Source organism: Lepidochelys kempii, chromosome 1 (assembly GCF_965140285.1).
Source record: "Lepidochelys kempii isolate rLepKem1 chromosome 1, rLepKem1.hap1, whole genome shotgun sequence".
Lineage (NCBI taxonomy): Eukaryota > Metazoa > Chordata > Testudines > Cheloniidae > Lepidochelys > Lepidochelys kempii.
In genome coordinates, this window is record NC_136380.1 from 269336135 (window position 1) to 269346300 (window position 10166).

The 10166-nt window shown below is 40.0% G+C and overlaps 2 protein-coding genes across 8 annotated transcripts in view; one reads left to right on the forward strand and one right to left on the reverse strand.

Moving 5' to 3' along the window:
• Positions 1-8716, forward strand: part of CCDC38 (coiled-coil domain containing 38) — a 40920-nt gene extending 32204 nt beyond the window's left edge. For all 7 annotated transcript variants that reach the window (XM_073327488.2, XM_073327484.2, XM_073327487.2 and 4 more), the window contains 2 exons: positions 3882-3975; positions 6524-8716. In XM_073327488.2, the coding sequence (XP_073183589.1) occupies positions 3882-3975; positions 6524-6634 (205 nt within the window). In that variant the 3' untranslated portion in view covers positions 6635-8716. The remainder of the gene's footprint in view (positions 1-3881; positions 3976-6523) is intronic.
• SNRPF (small nuclear ribonucleoprotein polypeptide F) lies at positions 7372-9541 on the reverse strand. The gene is made up of 4 exons (XM_073327492.2): positions 9457-9541; positions 9159-9284; positions 8319-8383; positions 7372-7483 (listed from the first exon to the last, which is right to left on the reverse strand). Exons 1-4 carry the CDS (start codon positions 9457-9459, stop codon positions 7417-7419), a joined length of 261 nt encoding a protein of 86 aa, XP_073183593.1. The 5' UTR covers positions 9460-9541; the 3' UTR covers positions 7372-7416.
• Between the last annotated feature and the right edge of the window lie 625 nt (positions 9542-10166).

Sequence of the window (10166 nt, forward strand, 5' to 3'; positions counted from 1 at the left end):
TATTATTTGTTATCTGGAGGTACTATATTTGTACAGCTATGTTCCAATGGAAACAAATGGATTGGGCAATTTTTTCTTCCTGTTTTTCCTGTTACTTTTTTTTAAAGAGATAGTGCCAGTGAGATAGTATGAGTTGGAGTTCTCAGGGGAGCAAACATCTTGCCAAATGCTCCTTCTTTGGATGTTACTATATTTCAAAGCTGGGTTTACCACAGGTCAGAAAAACAGTTCATTTAATGTGATATCACACACAAGTTTTTCAAAAAACATAAAAGAAACTGTTTAATATACAAAAACCCTCAGAAATTTGAATACAACACTGATCTCATAAAAGGCCCCAATTATATTTTTATGTTCTAAGCGTTTCTGGAATTATTTTTTCTACTTTTGGTGCAGAAACTGGTCTACACTTGTTTTGTTATATAATAAAAATGCTTTTGTTTTATGTTAGGGAAGTTCAATCATGAGTTAAATATTTATACTGTGGTATATTGGAATATCATAGTTGACATTTTGTATGAATATTACAATAAAAATACAAGTAGCTAAAAGGTTTTTCTTTTCTGTCAGTACACCAGATGTATCTGTTGAAACAAGGACACATTTAAATGTTTCAGGACTAGGAGTTGCTTTTAGTTGATCTATTACAAAAACAACAAAGTGGAGATATGGCTACTCCCCAGCTGCATGGTGCTGGATATCTATTCTTGGACATCAACAGCTCATTTAAAATTAGGGCATGTCAACCATGTTCAAAACATCACACATAAAAACAAAGTTTGGCTTTTCCAAATAACAGCAGATTTTTCTTTGCAGCTGGAAGCATCCTTCAAGTCCCAAAGCTCCGACTTGTTCTAAACTGCCATAGGGTCCCTGGTGCACTAATTTTTCTTCTAGTAGAAGAAGGTGGCAGTTTCTACCTTTAGCATGCATCAGACCTCTCAGCACAAGAGGAAGGGATTCGGAGGAGATATGCTCCTTGCCATGAATCAGCAGGAAAGCTGGCTTTGTAAGGCAGAGATTCCTTTCCTGATGAGAGGGGCTGAGCATGTTACCTTTGCTGCACTACTTTCACAAAAGCAAGGGACTAAGGCCCTGCTGATCCTGCCAACACACACGAGTGATCCCATTTTGTTGAGAAACTAGCCACATAGATTCCAAGCCCAGAAGGGACTATTGTGATCATCTAGTTTGACCTCCTATAACACAAGCCATAGAACTTCCCCAAAATAATTCCTAGAACAGATCTTTTAGAAAAACATCGAATTTTGATTTTAAAATGGTCAGTGATAGAGACTCCACCATGACCCTTGGTAAGTTGTTCCAATTGTAAATTACTCTCATTGTTAAAAATGTAATCTTATTTCCAGTCTGCATTTGTCTAGCTTCCACTTCCAGCCATTGGATCATGTTATACCTTTCTCTGCTAGACTGAAGAGCTCATTATTAACTATTTGTTTTCCATTCAGATACATACCAAGTAATCAAATCACCCCTTAACCTTCTCTTTGTTAAGCTAAATAGATTGAGCTCCTTGAGTCTATTGCTGTAAGGCATGATTTTTAATCCTTTAAGCATTCTCAGGGCTCTTCTCTGAACCCTCTCCAATTTTTCAACATCCTTCTTTAAATGTGTACACCAAAACAAGACACAGTATTCGTGCAGTGATCACAGCAGTGCCAGTTGCACTGATTTGGGTTGTGGGAGCATAGATAATATGACAATTAATAAAGCTACTGCTATTGTGTGATTCCACAAGGTGCCATAAAGCAGTAGCTATCTGGGAAAAGAAACTGGCATCTGTTTTAGCTGAATTCCAAAGTTAAATAAATGTCAAGGCAGTTACAGCATGCTTTGTCCTTGTGTTAAATTACCCAGCAAAAACAGAGATAAAACACCTGGCAGGCGTATTATGTTCCAACCTTGACAGTCATGTCTAGTCACCAAAAAATCATTACAAATTTAAGGAGTTTTGTATGAAAATTCAGAACAAACGTATCTGATGTAATGCAGGTAGTTTACCTCCAGTAGCTCATTTTGTTACTGTGGTAATTTTTTCAAATGGTTTCAATTTTTTCAAAAGTTGGTTTGCTCTTTTGAGGAGAGAGGTTGCCTAACCATTCCTGGTAACTTAAGAACTTCTTCATGGACATGAATAGGGGTTTGCAGGATCAGAGCCTAAATGTGGGGCTTGAGCTTTGATTCTCTCTACATGGCAGCCTGTTGTGAAGTGAGTTGGGTTCATTAGGTTTGTTTGGGTTTTTTTTTTTTTAGCAAGAATTAAGGATTCCACTGCAAAAAGCCACCATCCTGTTTTTAATTGACACTTTTGCATTAACACTATGATGTAATGTCTAATATAGTGAATAGTTATACTGTACTGCCCCCTTATGGGTTTTATCAGTATATGAGCTACTTAAATAGTATACAAAACTTTTTATGCATTAGCTACATTAGTGTGACCAGAATTTTGTAAAGCCTCTTTGTTTTTTCCTCATATCGTACATTTGGTAACTTACAGTTTGCAGTCTACTGTACACCCACCACAGAAAAGAATAAATAAAGCATACAGCATCAAAAAAGTATGCCTGAAAAAAACAGGACAGTAATGTAGCTGGAAGGCCATTCTTTATTCTGAGTGATTACTAAACTCACACCCCAGCATGATGTGAAGGGACAGATTGTACTTTTGGATGGATGTGCCATCTTTCAAAGAAGACATAAAAGCCCACACCTGAGCACATGTGATAAAGATTTTGTACCCCGTTATGAAAGATGTGAAAGAAAGTTAGCTAGTTCTGACCAAAGCCCAATTTGGTTAACTGTATTGTATCTGCCTACTGCCTTCCCATCCCCTTCCGACATACCTTGCAGTTTCAAGAGGATATGTTAGTATATGCTTCCTGTTCAACCTAAATAATGTCACTGTGCACTGTGAAACTGCTACCATGTTCCACCCTAGAACTGGATAAAATTATTTCAGCAATAGTTCCTAAAGTGTTTTTGACCTATTAGTTATACATATGTATAGTCATTTCTGGGGTAAAATATGGCAACTATCTAACAGTGCACTACTTTTGGAATGTCAGTGTGATTATCCAAGCTCGGCTTTGGCTAGGTCAGTGTTTGGCTAATTTCTGTTTTTCAAAAAAGTGCCATGAGAATTTGAAGGTGCTCACCACTTGTCTCCAAAAGCAACAATTCCAGCAGCACAATACCACTTCTCACCAGTCTGTGGCATTAGTTTGATTTATATGGAGAGGAGAGTCTCGTCCTGTCAAAACACTTTCTATGTCATAAAGTTGTTGTTTAGAAGTATCCCATCTGAATGCTGATTAGGACCAACACCGTATAGCTTGTGAGAGCTGATGTAATCATAGTACAAGACTATGGTTTAAAAAAAAGTCTGAAAGAGGACAAAAAATTTAAAGGCAGTGACTGCCTTATGTGGAAATAACATCATGATACCCTTTCCTTCTCCCCTGCTCTGCAAGTTAGACATGATGCTCTTTTATAAGAAATAAACTTTGCTTCCATCAAATTCCTGAACAGTGACATCTAAAATCTGTTCCTGAATGTTACATCTAAAACAGTAATATTACTCTAGTAAAAAAAACAAGCAGCTATATAGGATCCCAGATTATTTTTAAAAATTCTAATATGCAAACCTGCCCCACTTCATTCTCCTTAGTCATTTTGCTGGTAGTTCAGGAAAACACCTTCCTTGAACCAAGATAATTAACTACTATTTGAAAACTACTGTTTGTTGCCTCCAAAATTAAATTTAAAGAACAAAAAGAGTTTGTGTTAAAGTTTCAGACCTTTTTGTTCCTATCAATACCTTAGGAGTCACTAGCAAATTTTATTTTTCGCCACTGCAGATTACGTGAAGAAAAAAAGAGACAAGAAATGAAACTTCAGGAAGAACGACTGCAGTGTTCTCTGAAAAGAGCAACTGCAGCACCAAAGAAGAAGGTTTGCATTTAGTTTATTTTTTCTGAAAAGTCTGAGACCACGTGTATTTTTCTTAAGAAAAATCCTGTCCCCTTATAGCACTTTTAAAGTTAAATATTAGTATTAGCTTTACTTTTCCTATGCAGGAGAGAAATTTGCATGTAGTTATGACTAAAACATAAAACACTACTGATCATTAGTCTATTCAGTAAATAAATTTACAAAATTTGCAGTAGTAGTAGATCACTAAAAATAATTAATCCACTATAACTTATTTGACATCAGACAGGCCTTTTAGAATAAGAGCTAACTAGTATTTGGTGAAAACTCAATTATAAAGCACTAAAATATGCCAGCAACCAATTAGTGGAGTAACTGAAAATGTCTAGCCCTTATTTTGAATAGTAACTAATTGAATATTTCAGTAAAATACTACTTGAAGCTGGTTGAGGGAAATTTAAAGTATAATCCAGTTCAAGGTCCTTTTATTTAATTAAGAGGTCACATCATTAGCAGTTAGAAATCAGCAGAGAATTCACATTTCAAGAGCATACTTGAACTGTTTCCATGGCCTCAACTACAATATATAAAATGTACAATTCTATCTGCTTCATATTTTCTGGATGCTAGTACTACTCTGCATTCTGCTAGCATCATTATTCAAACTGAGTAGGCCTGTAAATGTAGAATGAATTATGCAACTGTTCAATTACAGCCAAAAAACAGGGTAAAATCAGAAAACTGAGTGAACATTATCACCTCAACCTTATTTCTTCCCTCTAACTGTATATGTTAAGGTACATCTTAATTATATAATGAAGTAAATGCAGTAACACTAATTACACATCTAAGATTATATAAGTAATTAATTTTCACTGTGTTATACAGTTTTATGTTGTCAGGGTTGTGTGAGAATTTAATGTGGCCCTCTATTAATAAATATGTAAAAACTTGTGCAGTTTCCAGATTGTCTGATTTTATCTCAACCTCCGAGACACACAATTTGAAGCATAGTCTTGTTTTTCAAATTAGGCAGATGAAATAGCTGTGAGTGCTCTACTTATGCATGTTTTTCTATTTTGAAAAATGAGTTTCACGGAGCAAGCTAAGGTACTGCAAATGCTCGTGTACATGGGTAACACCCACAAGTAAAATGATTCATATATTTGTTTGTAAGCTCCAGTCTTAATTGATTGACTGTGCCAGAAGCAGTGCAAGTTATTAGAGTAAACTGAAGAACAGGTAATTTCTAATGTTTCAGTGAGTTGTTTTAGGTGGCATATAACAAAAGCAGGTAAAACTTTCAGACACACAATATTGTTAAAGCTGGGTGTCTTTAGTCTTTTGCAGAGTGTAGATTAATACAAGTTTTGAAAAGTGGTGGTGGTAGATTCCAATTTCTCTCTGTTCTCTACCTCTAATCTTGGTAACAGCAGTATTGTCAGGCCTGCTAACAAGCTAGAATTGGGAGGTTTCAGAGTAACAGCCACGTTAGTCTGTATTCGCAAAAAGAAAAGGAGTACTTGTGGCACCTTAGAGACTAACCAGTTTATTTGAGCATAAGCTTTCGTGAGCTATAGCTCACTTCATCAGAGGTGCTTCTTCCAGAGTGGGGAAGGGAGCCTTTCCATAGCCGCAGGCTAGGATCCAGGCTAGGAAATGATTCATTAATACTCATGTATAAATGGTAGAATAAAAGGCAGCATACTGCCACAACAAAGAGAAGGCAGTAAGTGCCACATACTGATGCTAGTGCCATGGGAAGGAGCCATCCCAGCCCTGAGCCACTCAAGATTCTCATTCCTGCAAGTAGCTGGTATTTATAGCCTCTTATGTGCTCCAGTTTCTGACAGTCGTGCATTCACACACCCTTCTCTCCTCTACTAATTCTTGTTCATACACCCCTAACACCTCCAGCTGTTTAGTTCTGGTTTGTACTTCGCCTTTCTGAACTAAATCCATAGGGGTTTAAACTCTTAGATGTAATGTGCCATCACAGCCTCAAAAGGGTCATGGTCTTCAGCTGGTGATAACAGCAAAGCAGCTGTGAACTTCAGCCCAGATGCGCAGGCAAGGGTTGAGGACTTTTTTTTTTAAAATAAACTAATCAACTAACATAGTTTTATTCTTTTTAAATTTTAAAGTCCACTTATATTCTTAAGCAAGAATCTGCACGTTATAAACCAGACTAAGGCTATGATGTGCCAGACCTACACATAGCAAGAGACCTTGGGACAGATCCTCACCTAGTGTAAATTGCCATAGCTCCATTGACTTCAATGGAACTATGTAAATGTATAACAGCGGAGGATTATCTCCATTGTGTCACCCATCCAGCCACTGAGGCCATATTTTCTTTATAGGTAATAGAGCAGTCATACTTCAGGCAGCTTTGACTATTTCAGGGCAAAAATGACTCTTGGAATCATTGGGGCATAATGCAACTCTTCCCCCAATATAGAACTGTGAAAGTATTTCACAATGCAGTCCTATATAGACTTAATAGAAAATATGAGTCTCCATAGACGTAAATGTTTGTGTTCAACATTTTCCTTTTCCAACATTTCAGATGGGAAGAAAACTGGTATTTCGCTCACAGCCTCCAGAGATTAGACGGAAGGAGGTGTGCCCGAAAGAGAACACCACAAAAACGCAAGACGACTTGTTATTTTTCACTTGAGTTTAAAAGTAGTTGTACCTCCTTAAAGGTAGTTTTACAGTGCTGTAGCTTTTTCTTCCTACTTAGTTCATCTAGAGCAAAAATTAATATTCTGTACTGTAGTTTAACAGAACTTACTAACAAAAAGGAGTTATTAAGGGATCCTTATTATAAGTAGAAAACCTACTTTGTATATCTAATGTGAAAAAGCCCAGAATCTCTTCACTGCTTGTTCTGTAACACCTATTACCACTATCAACAGAGAAAAATGTCATTCCCACAACTTCTTCAGTATACTCCAGTGTAGTTAGCTTAGAAAGACAAGCTGTTTGCAACAGTAAAAAAATCCTCACTGACTTTTGAGCTGCTCTATATGACTGCAGTGCAACGAAAGAGATAGGACACCCGTTGCTACATAAAGTGATATATCACGATCCGGTTGATATGCACAACTTTAAAAATAAAATTCACCATGGGAAGCCACTTAGATGCAAGAGTTCACCTTTAAGAATAAAATAAAAGTAGTACACATATTAGTATTTTAAAATGTCATTTCAGCCCATCAGCTATGTAATCTTATTTCTATTTCAGACTGAAAGATTTCCTCTAGCATTAATCTTGCAACAACCTTTAAAAAGTTTGACTTTAAATTAGATGGTTTTATACAGTTAAAAGTTTCCGTCCATACGAGAATACACTAAACAAACAAGTAACAAATTTTATATAAATTTGTACAGTAAAACTTCAGACTCCTTAACAAAAGTTGTGAAAAACTGATCTTTATTTTCCAGAAATATACAAACTTATTCTCTCATTTCTCCGTCTTCTTCTTCTTCTTCTACTCCTCTGATGTACAGGACATTGTTACATCTGTAAACAGAACCAGAAGTTCTCTTAATTTTAAAGATGTTATTGTTCTGGCTTTCCCCAGATGAACACTAGCTTTTAACTAAGTTATGTGTTTTCCAAATTGAACTTGGACCAGCTACTTAAAAAACCCTCCAAATATCAAGTTTAGCAGGCCAACCTATTAACATATGTTGATTGTGATCCCACAGTCCAAGAGCTTTCCAGATGGTTCATTTTGTAACTGTCCATTATAACAGAGAAAATAAGTTATTTAAAGAATGACAGATTCATCGTACGTTAAGCTAATTTATTTTTAGGCCCAGAGCCTATAAACTTATGCTCATGTTTAACTTCAAGCACAAGAGTGTTTGCAGGAGCCGGGCCTTAATACATATGTAATAGTTTATTAGTACTCTGTTGAAATTCCTCCCTGCCACACACGCACTCTGGAGTCTCTGCCACCTGCTGATTGCTGTGAAACTGTTCAGTGCCTATTTAACTTCCTGATATTAGTAGTGAGATTTTCCTCAGCTACTGACAAAAGATTCTTATAAATATCCAACAAGAACCCAGAGAACCAATGAAAGACATCATTACAAAAGGAGAAATTATGAAACATTTGTGAGTTTTAGTGTTACTTCCCCCACCCCCGATAATATAGTTTTTTAGTGTAATCCTTTAATTGTAATATCTATTTCTATGCTAAACAGTCCCTGACAACGCTTTGTTAATGTCTTTAACATTGCACATTTTCAGGTTGCTTTAGGTTGAGTATTAGGAGTTGAACAGTTATGTCCATCTACAAATGTAATATGTCTACTATGTAATTTACAAAATACTCCAATTTGATAATTACCTTATCAAAACTTCACCAAGGTGTCCTGACAATGCACCATCTATGTATTCTTCTGTGTTTGCAAGCTTTTAGAAAAGAAAGAAAATATTAGCACAATTGTTTGAAAAAAATTCTCAGCCAGCAAGTAGTAAACTATTGTAAGGCTAAAGTCATTCTACAAGGGTTAATGGGCCCTTTTGGAGACTGGGTCTGTTCAATAGTAACTTGTACCTCATTAGAACACTTCATTTTATTATGCATGTAGCTTATTATGTTTTGCTTTTCATTTAGAAATGTGACCAGAAGTATGTAATATATAGCCAAGTATTGCCTATTGCTTTAGAACTAGTCTACAAACTAAACTTCCTGTAAGTGTACTTTTGAGGAAATTAAAACATATGTTTGCCATCAGGCTTCAAAGAAGTAATTACTGCTACTACTTATCAGTTCTTGTATAGCCCTTTTCATAAATTCTCAATCCAATCATACCTTCATCTTGGCCAAGGCTGCTGCGCTGCCCTGTACTGCTCACAGAGCTAAGCAGAACAGGAGCAGTGGGCTCCCTACCTACCTGTCAGATGACTTATTTGATACCAGACAAGTCACTCCCCTGAATAATCCTGACCCGCCCGCACCTGTGGGACCCGCCATCCCCTCTGAACCACCGTGATACACAGACAGACGCACACACCACCCACCTCTGGGCCCCTCTGAGCCCTGACACGCACCCAGCTTTGACCCAGCCCCCTCCAGCTCTGGGGCCCCCCGTCCCTCCTGAACAGCCCAGGCTGCCCGAGGGGAGCGGATCTCCCACAGCCCTTGGGGCCCCCCCGGGGCCGCCGCGTCCCGGCTCCCACTGACCTGCATGTTCATGTAGCCGTCAACAGACACCAGGTAGCCCTTGTACTCCATCCCCCACTTCAGCTTCACCATCACCGGCTTCCCCGTCAGCCCGTTCAGGAAGGGCTTGGGGTTCAGGGGCAAGCTCTGCGGGGCGCAAGTCACCACACCAGCGGGGTCAGGGCGAGCGGCCCGGATCCCGCGCGGCCCCCCCCCCGCACCCCGTTACCTACCGCCCCGCCCCTCCTCCGCCCCAGGGCGCCCCCGTCGCCGCCACCCCCCCAACCCCTCCCCGCCGCGGCGGCGGCGCCCCCCTCACCATGGTAACGCGGCCTGGCGCAAGGCAGCGGTAAAAACAAAAATTACTCGCAGGGCCGCACGTGCACCCGCTGGAGTCTAAGAGAAAGGCAGGAAGTGACGCCCGCGCCTCCACTTCCGGGAGGGCGCCCTGACCTTTCGCCTTTTCCCCGCCCACGGAAGCCTGAGTCCCATTGGGCGCGGGGCGGGGGGGGGGGGGGGGGGGGGCTGGCGCGCGAACGGCAAAGCCGGGCGCTGAGTGGCGGGACGGAGTTGGCGGGCGACGCGGTTCTTCGCGGAGACTGAAGCGTGAATGGCCACGCCCCTTCCCGTGCGGTAGCGGCGACCTGTGGCCGTTGGTTCCGTACCGTAGTCCTCTGTGTGTGTGTGTGTGCGCGCGGAGGCTGGAATTTGAATCTGCGCTTTCTTAGCGGTTTTATGATGGCGGTGGCGGGAGACAGACCGTCCCCAAGGCCCGGGGGGAGCCAAAGCACGTGGATCCCATTGCAGGGTCCGGGCCTTTCCCTGCAGCTACTTCCCGTGGCCTGGCCCAGTGACTGCTCCGTGCAGTGCTGTGCATTTGATTATTTAATTCATAGGCTTTTCCGTGCCCCATTATTTCTCCAGTTCCCCCGTGGCCAGAGCAGCCGAGTGCCTCACAAACCTGAAGAACTTAGTTCTCTCTCTTCGCTTTTGAAAACTACTCAACCGTTTCGCCTAAAAATATTTCCA